This window comes from Sphaerodactylus townsendi, linkage group LG02, assembly GCF_021028975.2.
Source record: "Sphaerodactylus townsendi isolate TG3544 linkage group LG02, MPM_Stown_v2.3, whole genome shotgun sequence".
Lineage (NCBI taxonomy): Eukaryota > Metazoa > Chordata > Lepidosauria > Squamata > Sphaerodactylidae > Sphaerodactylus > Sphaerodactylus townsendi.
The window spans coordinates 164,454,430-164,474,623 of NC_059426.1; the positions used below are offsets into that span (position 1 = coordinate 164,454,430).

Consider the following 20,194-nt stretch of genomic DNA (forward strand, 5'->3'; position numbering starts at 1 on the left):
ACTACAGTGCCTGTCCATGTCCCCCCCTCTGGGCTTTTTGTGTTTGCTCCTTCACTGTCTAAAGTTGGGGCATATTTAAATTCTATTTCCATTATTCTTTCTGTCTGTCATGCTGCAAGGGTGTGTGGCTTCACTGTTTCCTTCCAGTTCTTCATGCTGTGGTTCCTTATTTTCTTCTACCACCTGTATCCTTCTGGGTCTCCTGGTCCGTGTGGCCTCCTTGGTCACTGCTGTGGTGTGTCTTTGTGTCTCTCTCGGCCATGTTCATGGCCGATTCAGTTCCTGTTTGGTTTAAAGGTTCTAGGGTTCGATCCACTCAGTGTGGGTTTACAGTGAAGCTCTTCTGGGATTAGCTCTTGGCTCCTTTGTGTCCTCTGGTAGTCATCTGTCCCTGTGGGGTCCTTGGTCCTCTTCCTCCTTTGTTGTGTGGGTCCATACTGCTGGGGTGTGAGTCCTGGGCTGCTGGGAAGTTTGTTCCATGTGTGTTTTGGGGCTGTTGGTCCTCTTTGTGTCCTCCTGTGTGTGGGTCTCGGTCGGGTCCATGTCTCTGGTCTCGTGCTTCTGTGTCTGGGTGTGTCCATCCATATTTCGTGGTCTTCCATTTCCTTGGGTCCATTCTAGGCTCCATATTCGATTCTATCCACCTCTCCTTGTCTCACCACCCCTTCCTGTGTGTGGTGTGTGAGGCTGGCTGTGTGCCTTCGTCCACCTTTGGTGTCTGGGAGTCCTCCATTCCCTCAGACTCCGTGCCATGGATCTTCGGTCCTCCTCCTCTTCCTCCTCCTCCTCCTCCTTCCTCCTCCTCCTCCTCCTCCTCCCCTCCTCCTCCCCCTCTCCTTCTCCTCCTCCTCCTCTCCTCCTCCTCCTCTCCTCCTCCCTCCTCCTCTTCCCCCTCCCTCCTCCCCCTCCTCCTCACTCCTCTCCTCCTTCCTCCCTCCCTCACTCCTCCTCCCTCCTCCTTCTCCCTCCCCACTCCAGGTCCCTCCTCCTCCCTCTTCCCCTCCTCCTCCTTCTCCTCCTCCTCCTCCTCCTTCTCCTCCTCCTCCTCCCCCTCCTCCTCCTCCTCCTCCTCCTCCTCCCCCCCTCCTCCTCCTCCTCCCCTCCTCCTCCCCCCCCTCCTCCTCCTCCCCCTCCTCCTCCTCCCCTCCTCCTCCTCCTCCCCTCCTCCTCCTCCTCCCCTCCCCCCCCCCCCTCCCCTCCTCCTCCTCCCCCTCCCCCTCCTCCTCCTCCCCTCCTCCTCCTCCCCTCCTCCTCTCCTCCCCCTCCTCTCCTCCTCCTCTCCTCCTCCTCCTCCCCTCCTCCTCTCCCCCTCCTCCTCCCCCTCTCCTCCTCTCCTCCTCCTCTCCTCCTCCTCCTCCTCCTCCCCCCTCCTCCTCCTCCTCGTTCTTCTTCTTCTTCTTCTTCTTCTTCTTCTTCTTCTTCTTCTTCTTCTTCTTCTTCTTCTTCTTCTTCTTCTTCTTCTTCTTCTTCTTCTTCTTCTTCTTCTTCTTCTTCTTCTTCTTCTTCAGTGCCCCTTAGACCACGTTGCTATTTCCTGCCTTGCGTTCCCCTCCTATCCTCCAGCCACTATGCTTTTCTCCAGTCTCATGCTACACTGTCCCGGTCCTTGCCGAAAAATATCTTCTATTCTTTCAAAACGTACGTAGAATAAAATGACTCCTTTTCAGCTTGTTCGGAGCAGGGCCTTCTGCGAGTGCCAACCTGCAAATGGGCAAAATCAAGCAACTGCCCGTACATGTGCTTTATCTTCTGTCATCCCTACCTTGTGGAACGGCCTGCTTGAGGAGGTCAGGAAGACTCCCACTTTCCTGGCTTTCCTCAAACTGTGCAAAATTAAATGATTTAAGAGGGCTTTTCTGCTGAAAAAGGAGAAGAAGAGTTTGGATTTATACCCCCCCCCCCCCCAACATACACACACTTTCTCTCCTGTAAGGAGACTATAATAACAGACACCTTGTGTGGTAGAAAGTTCTCAACAAACTGTGATTAGCCAAGGTCACCCAGCAGACTTCATGTGTAGGAGCGGGGAAACAAATCTGCTTCACCAGATAAGAGTCTGCCGCTCGGATGGAGAAGTGAGGAATCAAATCTGGTTCTCCAAATTAGAATTCACCTTAACCACTATACCACTCTGGCTCTCTGGCTCTGCAGGCGTTAGAGTTGTGCTGCATGATTCAACAGAGTTACTTGGAAAAATTCTTAGGGACTGTCGTCTTCACTACTGTGTGTCGTTTGCTAAAAATTGGATCCTAATTTTGCATCATTACCTATGTCGCGTTAATGCTTATGCTTTGCTTCAGTTCCATTTTTTTAGATTTCTGGGGTTCTACAACCCAAGTTCTATTTCACTGTTTATTGAATGTCCCCTCCTGTTGATTGTATTAAGTCCTTGAGACCCGGCGAGAGAGTCAGAGCACTGTAAATAATGTGAGAAAGGTAGACTGTAAATAATGTCAATAAATAAATACGTTTACTTTTCACAATTCTTAGGAAATCCTTGGCACAGAGGGTGATGAAATTTGGGTTGTGGGTGTGTGACGAAACATGTCTCCTGTGTGGGTATAAGATATAAATTGGCAATTGCTTCACAGATATGTTAACTACTGTACATTAGCACATATCCTGTATGGGTTTTTTTTTACACTGTGGGAAAAAATCACTCAAAATACCCCATAAACATTGAGTGCACTGGCTCAAGGGGAGGAGTATGGATGGCTCTAAACTCCAAAATGGTGTAGTGGTTAAGATCAGGTGCACTCTAAGTTGGGGAGCTGGGTTTGATTCCCCGCTCTGCCACTTGAGCTGTGGAGACTTATCTGGTGAACCAGATTAGTTTGTGCACTCCAACAAATGCCAGCTGAGTGACCTTGGGCTACTCACAGTTCTTTGGAGCACTCTCAGCCCCACCCACCTCACAGGGTGTTTGTTGTGGGCTGGGTGGGGGAGGGAAAGGAGGTCTCCTTACAGGAGAGAAAAGGGGGATATAAATCCAAACTCTTCTTATTCTTCTTTACTTGAGGCGTTGGGGTGGGCCTGAAGATGGATCCCGGTGGGAAGGGGTGATGTGCACCATCCCATCCCATCCCACCCACCCACCCACCCATCCATCCATCCATCCATCCATCCATCCATCCATCCATCCATCCATCCATCCATCCATCCATCCATCCATCCATCCATCCATCCATCCATCCATCCATCCATCCATCCATCCATCCATCCATCCATCCTTATTTTTATCCTGCCTTTCCTCATGATTCAAGGTGGTTCAGCATCCATCTGAATGACATTTAAAAAGATGTCTGCAGGGGTTCTTGCGGGAGAAGGGAAAAGCCTGGTCTTCTGCAGATCTGGGCTGAGGTATCTCAAGTGAGGCAACAGACGAAACTGTAAATCAAAATGGCCAATTGTAGTCTGGTTCTAAAAACCAGGTAGGTATGGAGGAAGAACCAGGTGGCAGGACTCCTGCAGCCCAGGAATGAAGGGAAGGCATTGTTGAAGATTTTCACAGCTGGAATCAACTGGCTGTTGTGAGGTTTCCAAGCTGTGAGACCGCGGTCTGTTAGTTTTTGCTCCTAACATTTTCCCTGCATCTATGACTACATCTTTAGAGGTGCGTTCACCGTAAGATGTGTTTCAGAAGGGCATGTTCATGGGAAGATGTTTCTCAGAGAGGCATATTCACAAAAAGATATGTTTCTCGGAGAGCAACACGTCTTGCCATGAACATGCTTTTGAAGATGCCAGCCACAGACAGTGACGAAGGGAAGGGGAACTTCGCCCAGGGCATGAACTGCCTGCACATCCCCGACACGTCCTGCCCCCGACACGTGACTGCGATGGCGGTGCCTGGAGTGAGCCGCCCCAGATGTTCCATTGCAGCTACACCTCTGGCCATAGATGGGGGTGAGACGTTGGGAGCAAAAATTACGAGACCATGGCCACACAGTTGGTTTATAACCCCCCCCCTTCTCTCCTGTAAGGAGACTCAAAGGGGCTTACAATCTCCTTTCCCTCCCCCCAACAAACACCCTGTGAGGTGGGTGGACTGAGAGAGTTGCAAAGAAGGTCACCCAGCTGTCATGTGTTAGAGTGCACAAGCTAATCTGGTTCACCAGATAAGCCTCCACAGCTCAAGTGGCAGAGCGGGGAATCAAACCCGGTTCTCCAGATTAGAGTGCACCTGCTCTTAACCACTACGCCACACTGGCTTTGTGAATGTATGTGAATGTATAGAAATTGTCTCAATAAATCCATGCCTGTAGGCCCCGTTCCTCCAACATATGTTTGGTACAGGGAAGAAACGCAAGAGAAAACAATGTGGCAGAGAAGATACACAAAACTGAGACTTTCTTGTGTCCTCTGCTTCAACAGAAACTTGCATGCTGGGATGCTGTTTGGTCCAGCCTACTTTTTTTTTTCTTTAACATTAACTCTCCAACCCAAATGTCAACCGGCAGAAAACGTATAGCTGCCATATACCCCAGCAATATGTGGAAATTGGCTCTGGAAGATCTTATTTGACCGGAGATTATGTTTGATTGACATTTGTATTTCGGTAACTGCTGGAAAAAACGGTGAACCTTGACCTCTTCATATCCGCCTGCTACCCCCAAATGGAAAAATGTGAGCCATAAGAGCATGTAAGCGGGCAGGGAGGCATCCAAATCCCCCTTTTCTTTCGAGCTCTCCTCTCTTCCCCATATATCAAAATGCCACTTTATGAAATCCAAGGATGCTTATCATAGTCCATCTTCAGAGGGAAATGGCTGTTCCATTCTGATCACACCTGTCAGGGGGAAAATTATGATTCCGCTGGAACTTTGACCATGCCTCTAATACCTGATTATCCTTCCGGCGAAGTAAAATATGGAGTGGGGTTTTTATGATCTTAATCTGTTATCTGTCCCGGCGGTTGCAAAGACCGCATAAAAAAAAAGGCATGTGGGGCAGGCTGGCTAATAGGAACCGTATCCTTGAATGTGCTCCGGAAAGAATTATCTCCCCCTCACGCAGAATCTCTATCCTACTTATCAAGGCTCTTCACCAACAGAGATGTGTAATCTCTTCTCTATCTGGGTGACACTTCCCAGCTATAAATATCTCAATCTCCCATGGGCGGCCGTAATGGTCTTCACGCGGCGAGGGGAAGAAGAATGAATGTGTAAGAACTCCTGGAAAGATAAGGAGGCGTAGTGCCCGGGCTTCTTTGCGACATCCTCTTAAGACAGGCCTGGACAACTTGTGATCTGCCAAACTGAATACTGCTCACCGGCCACGTATTGTGGCCTGCAGGGATGGAGCAAGGGGGATCTGCACCCAGTGTGTGCACGCACCCTGCACCCCTCCAAGCCCCCGTCCACCCAGGCACGTAGGTAAGGGGGGGGGGTTTCTCAGGTTTGAACCCCCACATTCATGTCTGAAGCTCCGCCCACCCGTTTGTGAGTTTTTAAAACATTTTAGTGCTTTTTCTTTTTTGGCCTGCAGGGGGCGCATTGTTTGGGCTAGCAGCACCACACTTTCAGGGATTGTTTGGGGGACTCTCCTAATGACACTACCCATGTTTGTTGTGGTTTGGTTCAGGGGGTCCAAAGTTATGGACTCCCAAAGGGGGTGCCCCCATCCATTGTTTCCAATGGGAGCTAATAGAAGATGGGGGCTACACCTTTGAGGGTCCATAACTTTGGACCCCCTGACCCAAACTTCACCAAACCCAGGACGTATCATCAGGAGAGTCTCTTATTGATACCACCCAGGTTTTGTGAAGTTTGGTCCAGGGGGTCCAAAGCTATGGACTCCCAAAGGGGGTGCCCCCATCCCCCATTGTTTCCAATGGGAGCTAATACCCTGTTTCCCCTAATATAAGACATCCCCGAAAAATAAGACATGGCAGAGGTTTTGCTGAAGTGCGAAATATAAGGCATCCCCCGAAAGTAAGACATAGCAAAGTTTTTGTTTGGAAGCATGCCCGATGAACAGAATACAGGAAAAATAAGACATCCCCTGAAAATAAGACATAGCACATCTTGGGGAGCAAAAATTAATATAAGACACTGTCTTATATTCGGGGAAACACGGTAGGAGATGCGGGCTACACATTTGAGGGTCCATAACTTTGGACGTGTCAAAAAACGGACCGGAAAAATTATACAAGACACACGTATGCTATTTCACATAGGAAATAGATATATAGAACCACATGCAATACTTGAATGACATCCATTAAGAGAGTAACAAGATTTGGAATGACAAGGATAATGGCAAATACGGAGCACTGAAGAAGGCATCGAAAAGCTTTAGTTACGCGACTAGCTTCTGCTTGCCTGAACTAGTTTTGCTTGCTGATTTTTTTTCTCCGCATTGCAACAAAGGCTCCGCTAAATGGACTCCAGCAGGAGCTCACGTAAGATTTCAGCCCACGTATCCAAGAATAACAACATACTCTTTGAAGAATAAGAACTTTGTAAATGTCAGGATGCAATATCCTATGACTATGGTTTTGGATAACAAATATATGAAGAGCAGAGACTAATCACGCTTGGACTGTTTTGAGTGTGCACTAAACTGAGAGTGATGAACTGTTTCAGCATAGCTGTGAGAAAATCCCTGCAACGCTCCCCTTCCAAGGAAGTCCACTTGGAATAGAAATACAAAATAAGCATTGTTGCACTTGGTACACACAGCACACACAACCTTTTATGTATGATTAGAAATATAAGAGGGTAATACATTGGAATGCCACTTCCTTTAGCAGCATGCGTGTGTCTTGTATAATTTTTCCGGTCCGTTTTTTTGACAACCGCTCTTTGAGACGCACGTTTCCTATTCATAAATTTCCACTTAACTTTGGACCCCCCTGAACCAAACTTCACCAAACCTCCTAAAGATACTCTGAAAGTTTGGTGCTTCTAGCTTTACCATTGCACCCCTGACAGCAGGCACCCCCAAATTTCCCCAGATTCTCCTTTTAAATCCACCCCCTTCTCGGGCATGGATTTAAAGGGAGAATCCTGAGCTCCCTCAGTTTAGGAATACCAAGAAGAAGAGAGTTTGGATTTATATCCCCCCTTTCTCTCCTGTGTAGGACATTCAAAGGGGCTTACAATCTCCCTTGCCCACTTGCTCCCTCACAACAAACACTCTATGAGGTGGGTGGGGCTGAGAGGAGAGTCTCCGAAAAGCCATGGCCCAAGGTCACCCAGCTGGCATGTGTGGGAGTGCACAGGCTAATCTGAATTCCCCAGATGAAAGCCTCCCACAGCCTGGTCAGAGTGGCAGAGCAGGGAATCAAACCCGGTTCCTCCAGATTAGAATGCACCTGCTCTTAACCACTACGGCACATTGAAAGTGATGCTGTTTCAGGGTGGGGGATAATCCACCCCAAAACAGCATCACTTTCATCATATTGTTTAACTAGGGACCCCCAGATTCTCTCTTTAAAGGTGGATTTTAAAAAAGGAGAATTTGGGCTCTCTAGTTTAAACACCATTGAAAGTGAAGCTGTTTGGGGTTGGATTCCAGCATCACAGCGGCTGCCGGGGGAGGGGGCGCAAAATTCAGATTTTGCACCAGGCTCCATTTTCCCTCTATGCCTCTGCCCAGAGGGGAGGGGCAGGGGAGGGCAGGGCAGGGGAGTCTGCCATCCCCGACCTCGGAGAGCTGCTTTTATAAGCGCTAGGCCAGGGGCGGGGCTTGGGGAGGTGTGGCCATGCCCTAAGGGCGGGTGGGGGTGTGGCCCCACCCCCAACCCCCCCTAAAAAATCTATACCTATGTCCCTGCGTCCACCCCTGGAATGTCCCCCCCGAATGCCCCACTACGCCCGTGGAATGCCCCGGGACCGCCTCCTCAGGGGCACATGCCCGGGGCTTCGGCACCCTCCATTCCCTTGGCGCTACACCTCTGGTGGCTTGTCAGGCAGTTGATAACTTTCCTGTTTTTTCAGAACTAGTTTAGGCAATGGTAATAGGTAACAGGTAATATCACTATTAAAAGAAGAAGAAGAGTTGGATTTATATCCCCCCTTTCTCTCCTGTAGGAGACTCAAAGGGGCTTACAAACTCCTTTCCCTTCCACCCTCACAACAAACACCCTGTGAGGTAGGTGGGGCTGAGAGAGCTCAGAAGAGCTGTGACTAGCCTAAGGTCACCCAGCTGGCATGTGTTGGAGTGCATAGGCTAATTTGAATTCCCCAGATAAGCCTCCACAGCTCAAGCGGCAGAACGGGGAATCAAACCCTGTTCCTCCAGAGTAGGATGCACCTGCTCTTAACTACACCACTGCTGCTATGGAAAGCAGTGCCCATATCCCAAAGGTGATACTAAGGTCTCTGTTGTACTATTTTTAGTGCTCTGAAAAATCTGGATCCTGCCCAAATCTGCCATAGATGAGTAGGAATTCTATCCCCACCCCAACTCATCTTTCTTGCTGCTGCTTAAAACAGTAACAGGAGAAAGGGTTTTTTTTAACGGCCATTGGGCTTACATTGTGAAGTCACTTCCAGGGAAACCCAGCAGTGATACCAGTCCTCTCAAGGAATTGCCAGAAACTCTATGGTTTTATCATAGAGCGTCTGGTAATTTGTAGAGAGGTGTGACATCACTTTTGTGTTTTCCCCAGATATGACATCAAGCCATTGCTGATCAGAGGTGTAGCTGGGCCAAACTGCACCCAGTGCGCATTTTATATTTTCAGGGGGGGGCCACGGCGCCCCCCCCTTCCCCTCTTCCCCCCTTCCCACACTTACCATATGTCCTTTCCTTTTTGAGAACCTTTTCAGGCTGCAAAGGCCTGTTCACAGTAAAAACGGCCTGATGGGAACTATACTTCCCAGGAGACCTTGTGAGCCCCAAAGTCTCCTGGGAACTGTAGTTCCTCAGGGCGTTTTTACTGTGAACAGGCCTTTTGCAGCCTGACAAAGTTCTCAAAAAGGAAAGGAACTAAGGTAAGTGGGGGAAGGGGGAACCGTTGGGGGAGGGGGGAAGGGCCTGGGGGTGATTTCTGTGCCCCCCCAGGCATGCGCCCGGTGCACGGCGCACCCCTCCTTCCCCCTTGGAGCTTCACCACTGTTGCTGATAGCTGCCTTCTATGGTCTCGTGCCTGTTGGGTTCCACGACAGACAGACAGACAGACAGACAGACAGACAGACAGACAGACAGACAGCACACCAACAAGATGTATTCATTCAGCGCATTGCTGCTTTCTTCCCGTGCCTGCAAAGTCTTCTGGAGAAAGCGTTACCTGGGCCTCTTCTTCCCACTTACGACGATTTCGCTTGGCGGCGCTTGCCTCCCAGCGCTGGACGCGATTTGGCGGCCCAGCGGGGTTGTGTTCCCCACTGCCCCGCGCTCTGCTCTGCTTGTGAGGCAGCGTCAGAAGGGTGCTGCTTTCTTCAGCGTCCAGAAATGACCGCACGCCAGCTGAGGGGACGTGAGGAGGCGCAGAAGTCATTTGAGCTGGCCATTGCGCTTGTTCTCCGCCCGGACTTGTGGGGGGCACCGCTGGACCACACGCTATTTGGGGACAGTAGCGCGCAGCAAACGGTAAGTGGGGAAAGGGCCCTGTCTGCTTTCCTCCACACTGTCCCCTCAGTTGAGGTTTATTTCTCAAACCGCATTCAATAAGCTCTGCATAAATTTGGAAAATAAGTAATACATGTTTTTTAAGTGAAGCTTAGGCTGCATTCAGATATTGCGCTACGTTGCAGTGACCACAAACGCAGATTGTTTCTCACATTCGCGTGCTCCTCTCCCTCCTCTCTCCCATTCTTCTCACACAGCTCACAACTCGGAGTTACTCGGCACAAAACAAACCCCCCGTTTCCCATCACGTTCAAATGCAGAGGCCTGGATGAGTCAGAGCTTGTTGCGACAACCTTGGGCTTAGTACGTCGTCTCAAGTGCATCTGCTTGGAGGGGGACTTCCCATGGTTTTGATTAAATGTACTTCCAAGTAATACCCTGAATTGTCAGCTGCACGATGCCAGAAGTGCATGCAATTAGAAACAATGTGGAGCTGCTTTGCCCTTTTTGCGTACGGAAATTGAAACTCGTACAGAACGCGGCAGCCAGGCTTCTTGCGGGAGCCTCGAGCAGGGACCGCATTACTCCAGTCCTGTACCATCTGCACTGGCTGCCGATCGAGTTCCGGGTCATGTTTAAAGTGTTGGTCTTGACCTTCAAAGCCATTCACGGCCTTGGACCTGCATACCTACGAGACCACCCCGTTAGGCCCTTGCGTTCATCGGAGGAGGATCTCCTGGCGATCCCTGGCCCTAAAGCTATCAGGCTGGCCTCTACAAGGGCCAGGGCTTTTACAGCCCTGGCCCCTACCTGGTGGAACAGGCTTCCAATGGAGATTAGGGCCCTGCACGACCTGCAGAATTTCCGCAGGGCCTGTAAGATGGACCTGTTCCGCCAGGCATTTGGCCAGCCTGGTTAAATACATCGCTGCCATTTCATCTGGCCTCCCGTGGGCATAAAGGGAGAGGGGGGGGGGAGGCGAAACGCCATCTGATGCTGTACGGTTCCGGGTTTTATTATTTCCAGTTAGTTTTTATGTTATGTTTTTAAGCTGTTTTTATCAATGTTGTTCACCACCCTGAGTCCCTGGGGGAGGGCGGTTTAGAAATGAAATGAAATGAAATAAATGAACAAACAAACAAATAAAAGTTCACTGGATAAGAGTCTGCCACTCATGCGGAGGAGCGGAGAATCAAACCTGGTCGCCCAATCAGAGTAGAAGAAGAAGAAGAAGAGTTTGGATTTATATCCCCCCCTTTCTCTCCTGCAGGAGACTCAAAGGGGCTTACAATCTCCTTGCCCTTCCCCCCTCACAACAAACACCCTGTGAGGTGGGTGGGGCTGAGAGAGCTCCGAGAAGCTGTGACTAGCCCAAGGTCACCCAGCTGGCGTGTGTGGTCACCCAGCTGGCGTGTGTGGGAGTACAAAGGCTAATCTGAATTCCCCAGATAAGCCTCCACAACTCAAGCGGCAGAGCTGGGAATCAAACCCGGTTCCTCCAGATCAGAGTGCACCTGCTCTTAGCCACTGCTCTTAGCCACTGCGCCACTGCTGTACACCACTCTTAACCACCACACCATGCTGGCTGAAAATGTGGAGGGAATCTTCATACCTCCAAATACCACAAGAACACATTATTCCCCAATGCACTTGTTCCCCAATGCACTTTAGACACAAAGGAGCCACCGAAATCATTCCTGTGTCAGGTGGAAACTGGTTCTTTGGCTTAGGTTCTTAGAGCCAGCATGGTGTAGTGGTTGAGAGCAGGTGCACTCTAATCTGGAGGCCCGGGTTCAGTGGTGGGATCCAAAAATTTTAATAACAGGTTCCGATGGTGGTGGGATTCAAACAGTGGTGCCGCCGCACACACGCACCTCCAGCCCCTATTAGGCAGGGAGGTTGCTTTAGTAACCCCTTCTCGGCACTCAGAAAAAATTAGTAACTATTTCTAGAGAAGTGGTGAGAACTGGTTGGATCCCACCTCTGACCGGGTTTGATTCCCTGTTCTGCCACTTGAGCTGTGGGGGCTTATCTGGTGAACCAGATTAGCTTGTGCACTCCAACAAATGCAAGCTGGGTGACCTTGGGCTGGTCACAGTTCTTTGGAGCTCTCTCAGCCCCATCCACCTCACAGGGTTTTTGTTGTGAGAAAGGAAGGGAAAGACCATTGTAAGCCCCTTTGAGTCTCCTTACAGGAGAGAAAAAGGGGATATAAATCGAAACTCCTCCTCCTCTTCTTCTTCTTCTGGAGAAAGGCACGTTCAGAATTAAGGAACTGAAAGAATTTCTCTGTGTACCTGTGGCATTCTAACCCTGCCATGGCAGAGTATCCTGAAGTTTCTGTACTTGCAAAATCAAAGCACCACCAACTAATCCAAAGTAGACTGCATCAATAACTCCTCCAAGTCATTTCAGTCTGCTGTGTTAACCAGCTGTTGAGCTGGTGTCTCCAAGCTTCCATATGCAGTGTTCATTCAGGTGTGAACGGCGAGATGAAACCTTTGGGTTATTCGGCCAGCTGATGGGAAACAGGAAGAGGGGATACCCTTTGACCATGAAAAACGCTATGTTGGGGATCATAGGATCTGCGTGGGCTAGCCATGAGTGATGGGAACTGTAATAAGAAGGGGAGCTGAATCAGGCAGAGCAAAAAGATGGCTGGATTTAACCCACTGTCATTTGAATATGTTTGATACCCTAAATGAGCAGCAGTTCCTTAATGTTCATTCTGTAGAACTGGCCCTTCACCAGAGGCTTAGCTGGGCCAGAGTGCGCCCAGTACGTACTCTATGTCCCACCCCCACAGCGCCCTGCCTCCCCGCCCCCCTTACCTTACCTTACCTTACCTTACCTTTCCTTACCTTAGTTTAGCCTGGAAAAGCGGCCTGTTCCCTTCAGGCTGAAAATGGCCTGGTGGGAACTGCTCTTCCCATGAGATCCTGGGGCTCGCAAGGTCTCCTGGGAAGTGTAGTTCCCAGCAGACCATTTTCAGCCTGAAGGGAACAGGTCGCTTCTCCAGCCTGCACTGTTTCATTAAGGTAAGTGTGGGGGGGGGGCGCCGCAGGGAGTGTGTGATTTTTTGGAGGGGGGCCAGGTGCGCACCCGGTGCAACGCGCCCCGCCCCCCCATCCCCTGGTAGCTCCGCCTCTGTCCTTCACTCTTTTTGTTACTGTGCTCCTCCACTCAACGTGCACTGAAGAATAATTATCACTTGGCTTTTTTTAAAAATGGCAACAAACACCCATCCTGTATTGATCCTTGTTCAAGAAGCTAGCTTTGAGTCCAGCCGTAGAGACCAAGAAGATTTTCAGGGTATCACCTTTCAAGAGTCAAAGGTCTCCTCGTCAGATCCTATTACTTTCTAAAGCTTATAACCAGAAAATCATGCTATTGGACTCAAATCTTGCTCTTCTACCAACGAGGTTATCCTGCCTATGAGCTTAGCTCCCTTCTCAACCTTTTGATTTGAGTCAGGAGCCAGTCCCTTTTATAATGAAATTCAACTTGAAGACTTATTTGTCAGAGGCGCTTATGAAATCTTTCACCATATTACTAATCTTGTGTATATCTAAGATGGTGGAAAGGACATAATAAGTGATGCATCTGATGAAAGAGTTTTTTTAAAGTAATGCTCCTGACTCATAATGAAGGAAAGGGCTGGAATCCGAAAGGCAATTTTCCCATGCCAAGAACATCATTAACCCAATATATGAACCGTGAGGCAAATGGTTTGGTTAAGTAAATGACTTGTGCTAATCAATTTCATTCTCTTTAATGGGGATGTTTTCATTAGCTCGCAGTAGCACAGATATGCCAGTGTGTAACACGCTTAGCTGCGAGCGTCTCTGACGTCTTTATAAAAAGCCCCATGAAGAATCATAAAATTGGAAATCAAATAGTTAAAAGCCTTGTGTATGTAGAGCCGAAACCTTGCTTAACTCTTTCCCACAGAACTGGGCTTTTTCTTTCAACATTTTTGAAGCTGTACGAAAAGCGAAAACATTCCTGCTGAGTGATAGTGGGCTAGCCTCCATTCACCTGTTCGCTTTTGAGGTGAAGTTGGTCTCCACCTGCGTCACCTGCTTTTCACAGAGAAAATGGTGCTTGCTTACCCAGAGCCCCTTCTGAAATGTTTAACACAGGGGTGTCCAACTCTGGCACTTCAGATGTTCATGGACTCCAATTCCCATCAGCCTCTGCTGGCAATTCCCATCAGCCTCAATTGGCCATGCCAGCAGAGGCTGATGGGAATTGTAGTCCATGAACATCTGAAGCGCCAGAGTTGGACACTTACAGAGTTATTCTTAAAAGAGTATTTAAAGTGAGTCAGAACAAAGTTTATTTCAGAAAATACCTGTGACTGAAGTAAATATCAAAACTTAACCAGGAGTTCCAGGCTGTTAAGTTTTATACAGTATGTGCCTCAGTGAAATGCTCTCTCAGACAGGTTTATAATGTGTCACCACAAATTCCTGCTGCGACCAAGGGTCAAGCTGGATGTGACAAATGATTTTAAAATACCTTGAGGCCTTGATCCGGTGTGCAGCACACACTGAGCTGAGGGGCTCTGCCCCCCACCTTCGGGGGTAGGGCGGTATACAAAACAAACAAACAAACAAACAAATAAATAAAATGGCCACAACTCCTTCCCTGTAGCTGATTTGACAATTCAAAAGGTGTTCAGGAGGGGTAAGAGTACCGTGGGCACTTACGGCATTTTAAAATCACTTTAAAATGATGATTGCATCCTTGTAGCAGCCACAAGGACAGTGTCACGGCTAGTTTGGCCCTTAGTTACACACCAGGCCCAACCCTTTCCTGCCGGCATACGATAACGCCTCAGCACACCCTGGCGAGAAAATGTATCCCAAAAATCTGATATCCTCTCAGATTTGTATCGTCGAAGGCTTTCACGGCCGGAATCACTGGGGTGCTGTGTGGTTTCCGGGCTGTCTGGCCATGTTCTAGCAGCATTCTCTTCTGACGTTTCGCCTGCATCTGCAGGCGAAATGTCAGGAGAGAATGCTGCTAGAACATGGCCAGACAGCCCGGAAACCACACAGCATCCTCTCAGATTTTTACTTCACATTCCTGTCAGACTAATCGTCAAAACATGGCTCACAATTGCCAAAGGCTTTTACAGCCAGAATCAACTGGTTGTTGTGGGGTTTCCAGGCTGTGTGGCCTTGGCCTGGTAGTTATTGCTTCTAATTTTTCACCCGCATCTATGGCTGGCGTCTTCAGAGGACCCGGCAGTAAGCAATGTGAAAAACCTTTGACGAAGCCCATGGAGAGCTGCAGTCAATACTGACCTTGAAGGCTGGATTCAATATATGAAGCTTTATTGGTTCATCTGTTATGCTGATTGTATTTCTCTCTTCCCTCTCCCTGCATTAATAGTATTCTGAGCAAATGAAGTTTTCTGTGTACTGTCAAAGGTGGTTTCTGCACAGCACACTAATGAAGTGTGGAACACATTATTAATGAACCAGATTCCCCTGTTTGCCTTTGCACTGGAGATATCACCCCTTCAGGAAGCGCTTGCAAACAGTCTGGGTTGCTGTAGCTCCTTGGGTGTCTCCAAAAAGATAGGCTCATTCCGCACATGCAGAATAGTGCACTTCCAAACTGCTTTCAGTGCTCTTTGAAGCTGTGTGGAATAGCAAAATCCACTTGCAAACAGTTGTGAAAGTGGTTTGAAAACACATTATTTTACGTGTGCGGAAGGGGCCATAGTTAGTTCAGCAAAATTTGTAAAACCCATGTTGAGGGAAATATAATGGGCTGAACCCTTTTTGAGGAAGAGCCCTGTGCGAAGTTCTTCCCCAAAACGGGATAAACAGCTTCCTCGGCCCATTATATTTGGGCTGTGCAGAAACCACCATTGACTTTCATGGCTGGAATTAATCAGCTGTTAGGGTTTACCCGCTGAGCGGCCATGGTCTGGTAGTTTTAGCTTCTAAGTGGCCCTCTGAAGATGCCAGCCTTAGATAACGGCAAAACGTTAGGAGCAAAAACTACCAAACTATGGCCGCACAGACTATGGCCCACAACAACCACATAACTTGTGACTTTCGCTCTTCGAAGTCTAACTAGTTTCCTCAACCTGAAAACCTACGTACCCTGTTTCTCCTAAAATAAGACACCCCTGAGAATAAGACGTAATAGAGGTTTTGCTGAAGTTCTAAATATAAAGCATCCCCCGAAAGTAAGACGTGGCAAAGTTCTTGTTTGGAAGCACGCCCGTTGACCAGAACACCAGAGCATGCAGCTGTGGAGCGGAAAAATAAGACATCCCCTGAAAATAAGACATAGCGCATCTTTGGGAGCAAAAATTAATATAAGACATTGTCTTATTTTCGGAGAAACACGGTTACAACAGTCTTCCCCTTCAGATCTCAGCTGTACCTGCACAGCTCCTTCTGGCTATTTCAGAGCACTGCTGTGCTTAAGAACATAAGAACATAAGAACAAGCCTGCTGGATCAGACCAGAGTCCATCTAGTCCAGCTCTCTGCTACTCGCAGTGGCCCACCAGGTGCTTTTGGGAGCTCACATGCAGGATGTGAGAGCAATGGCCTTCTGCGGCTTTTGCTCCCGAGCACCTGGACTGTTAAGGCATTTGCAATCTCAGATCAAAGAGGATCAAGATTGGTAGCCATAAATCCACTTCTCCTCCATAAATCTGTCCAAGCCCCTTTTAAAGCTATCCAGGTGAGTGGTCATCACCACCTCCTGTGGCAGCATATTCCAAACACCAATCACACGTTGCGTGAAGAAGTGTTTCCTTTTATTAGTCCTAATTCCCCCCCCCCCCCCAGCATTTTCAATGAATGCCCCCTGGTTCTAGTATTGTGAGAGATGCTTGTCGGCTGCATCTCTGGAATGCATGTCCGTACTGAGCCTATCACAATGCACCTTCAAGTTCACCATTGGGTTGGGGGCTAAATGTGTTCCCTGCCCCAGTGATCATGGCTGTCGATGACCACTCAACCTGACTGCTCCAGCCTGTCTTCCGAGCCCTCCCCTTTAAGTAAATGTAAACAGGGTTTCAGAATGTGAGAAAGCAATATGGAAAATTAAGAGAGACACTTGTTGCTCACTGAATTTGGGGTTTTATATAAATGCACAGCACAGACCCTGTCTAAGCCTTGACTTTTCTTTGGTTCAGTGGTAGAAGCCACACATTACATGCAGAAAGGCCGCCAAATCAGTCCCTGGCAGTGGTGCAGCAGTGGCGTAGGAGGTTAAGAGCTCGTGTATCTAATCTGGAGGAACTGGGTTTGATTCCCAGCTCTGCCGCCTGAGCTGTGGAAGCTTATCTGGGGAATTCAGATTAGCCTGCACACTCCCACACATGCCAGCTGGGTGACCTTGGGCTAGTCACAGCTTCTGGAAGCCCTCTCAGCCTCACCTACCTCACAGGGTGTTTGTTGTGAGGGGGGGAGGGCAAGGAGATTGTAAGCCCCTTTGAGTCTCCTGCAGGAGAGAAAGGGGGGATATAAATCCAAACTCCTCCCCCTCCCCCTCCTCCTCCTCCCCCTCCCCCTCCCCCTCCTCCTCCCCCCCTCCTCCCCCTCCTCCTCCTCCTCCTCCTCCTCCTCCTCCTCCTTCTTCTTCTTCTTCTTCTTCTTCTTCTTCTTCTTCTTCTTCTTCTTCTTCTTCTTCTTCCTCCATTAAAATAATTCTAGCTACCTGGTGTTTGGAAAAACTCTTTTTGGCTGAGACCTTGAACAGCTGCCGCCAGTCAGAGTAGGCAGGCGACTATCTGGCTTGTTACAAGGCGGCTTCATATGCTTGTGCTTCATTTAATCTGGCTAATTTCGATTTGAGTTTTAATATCCAGTCACTCCTCCTTTGAATTGCGCAGCAACCTAGAAGGGCGCTTTTTTTTTTTTGCAATTGCTTTGATCTCACATAGGACAAAAGGGCACAGCAGATTCCTTCCTCTGGCCTAGGATCACGCTGCGTATCAACAGCCCAAGAACCCGGAGACTATTTTGAGTGCTTGACAAACCTGGAACAACAGCCTTGGCTCCTCTTCCTTTCGCCTCTAGGGCGGCTGCAGCCGGAGCATTCCACTGTTCAACTTGCGATGCTTCTTAAGGACCTGCAAATATTTTACTAACTCTCAAGGATTAAGAAATGGCTTTGGACAGGCCAGGAACCACGCAACTCCTCTGGTTCAGTTAGAGAATGACCTTTCTCGGTAAATTCTTGGAGGTTTTCGTCAGACATTTCACCTAATTCTGTTTGTGCAGCAAATCAGACTTTCGGGTAGTGGTTCAAACTATGAAAATCTAAAATACTTGACTATGAATTGATAAAATGTACTTTGTCCCACCCTTTCCCTGAAGGCCGTGGGTCGCTGTAGAAGAAGATCAGCACGTTTTATCCTCACTACAACCTTGTAATGTGGGCTAGACTGAAGGAGAATGATTGGTCCAAGATCATGAGCTAAGCTTCATGGCTGAGTAGGAATTCGAACCTGTGTCTTCCTTGTCTGATTCCAAATCCAATCCTCTGTATAGCTGTAGCTCCAATTAAAATAATATAATACACCAAGAAAGATCCATCTTGGCTGAAATCACCACATGCCTGCTTAATAATCCCTTTCCTTTGAGTGACAGCTCATTAGGAAGCTCTTGCGGTGCTGCTGGAAAAATCCCAGGCTTGATTTTTGGAGAGGAGCCAGAAGATCCAGGGGTGGATCCCACGGAGTGTTTTCCATGAAGCAGAAGGATTTCTGTCTGCAGAGCATGCCTTTTCTAACTCCCCCTCCCGCTGCAGCCCAAAGTGCTCCAAAGTGTCCCCCGACCCCGTGTTGTGGGACAGCTTCCAAGGACAACCACGTGCCCTCATAAATATGGACTTGCCTCGTTAGAGGGTGTAATCAAGACATTTCTCCTCACACCATCATAAAAAAAAACATCCAGGAAGATAAGAGATGTAGGTCCCAAAGTTTACAAGCCAGGGCTATTACAGGTCTGCAGCACTTGCATAACTTTTGACTGAATAATGAAAAATTTGCTGTCTTTAGAGATTTTTTTCAGACTTGGCTCGTGAAGGAGCTTCCCAGTGAGGGGGAGATTGTACACGAAAACCTACTTGTCCAAAGTGTCCTGATCGATGCCGATACTTTTTTAAATCACTAGGGTGGCACTTGTGGGGGGCTGAGGGGGATACTTGGCCTCCTCTGTGTGTGAAGTGCTGTCAACTTGCGGCCAACTTAGGCCCCTTCTGCACGTGCAGAATAATGCACTTTCAATGCACTTTGCAGTTGGATTTTAGAAGAAGAAGAAGAAGAAGAAGAAGAAGAAGAAGAGGAGGAGGAGGAGGAGGAGGAGGAGTTTGGATTTATATCCCCCCTTTCTCTCCTGTAGGAGACTCAAAGGGGCTGACAATCTCCTTGCCCTTCCCCCCTCACAGCAAACACCCTGTGAGGTAGGTGGGGCTGAGAGAGCTCCGAGAAGCTGTGACTCGCCCAAGGTCACCCAGCTGGCATGTGTGGGAGTGTGCAGGCTAATCTGAATTCCCCAGATAAAGCCTCCACAGCTCAGGGGGCAGAGCTGGGAATCAAACCCGGTTCCTCCAGATTAGATACACGAGCTCTTAACCTCCTACGCCACTGCTGCTCTTTTACTGTGCAGAATAGCAAAATCTGCTTGCAAACAGTTGTGAAAGTGGATTGAAAGTGCATTATTCTGCATGTGCGGAAGGGGCCTTATGATGACCGCTCATGGGGTTTTTGAGGCAAGAGCGGTTCAGAGGGACTTTACCATTGCCTCCCTCTTCATGGCAACCTTGAACTTCCTCAGTGGTCTCCCATGCAAGTACCAACCCCAGCTGACCCTGTTTAGCTTCTGAGATTTAACAAAACTGAGCTAGCCCGGGGGGGCTGATGGGAATTGTAGTAAATGAACATCTGGAGAGCTACAGGTTGCAGACCCCTGAGCTAGCCTAAGCCATCCAGGTCAAGAGATGGCCTCCTGTAGAAGACCAGATTTGACCCCAGAGCTTCAAGTTGCTGACTCCAGTTTGGCATCTGGAAATTAAACAGAGTAACCTTTTTTTGTTAGCCTGCCCACTGCTTCTTCATCCTTCGTTCCGGCAGTCCCCTCGAAAGCAGAACAAAACGTAATTCTGAACACAGGCTATGCATCCTCTGTAAACTGCGTTTCACAGGACGGGACGTGTTGTGAAATCTGAAACTGCCGGTGCCTTTCCCCCTTTGGTCATGGGCACACCCACTGGGCGAAACCAGCCTGCCGAAAGCTTTTCCTAGTACACCCCTAGTAATTTAGGCGACTGATTCATCAAGTGGTATTGCTTGCTCAGCGGCTTAGAGTTTTTGTAACCCTGTTCCTCCGCTCCTGGCAGCCATTTCCCAGTGTTTTGTTTGCCTCACCGCTCAGAGGGATTTCGCACAGAAGACGACTATAATGATGGTTCAAATTGTAGCAATAGGGTTAAGGTTGCGGCATGATTCTTGCTAGCCTTGTGGGACTTACCCTGCAAAGTGCCAAAAGAGCCGGTATGAGTGACAAGAGGGACAGACTAGGAGCAGAGTGACCCGATTTCAAATACCCCCCTTTTCTAAAAGGGTGACTTTGGACCTGTTGCTATTTCAGCCTAATGTACCTACATCACAGGGTTGTTTTGTGAGGGTAATAGAA

General features: G+C 48.7%; 1 protein-coding gene across 1 annotated transcript in view; it reads left to right on the top strand.

Moving 5' to 3' along the window:
* Positions 1–20,194, top strand: part of ASPG (asparaginase) — a 100,619-nt gene that overhangs the window by 70,568 nt on the left and 9,857 nt on the right. Inside the window, exons 14-15 of the mRNA XM_048485380.1 lie at positions 12,456–12,525; positions 13,426–13,435. Coding sequence (XP_048341337.1) covers positions 12,456–12,525; positions 13,426–13,435 — 80 coding nt within the window. The remainder of the gene's footprint in view (positions 1–12,455; positions 12,526–13,425; positions 13,436–20,194) is intronic.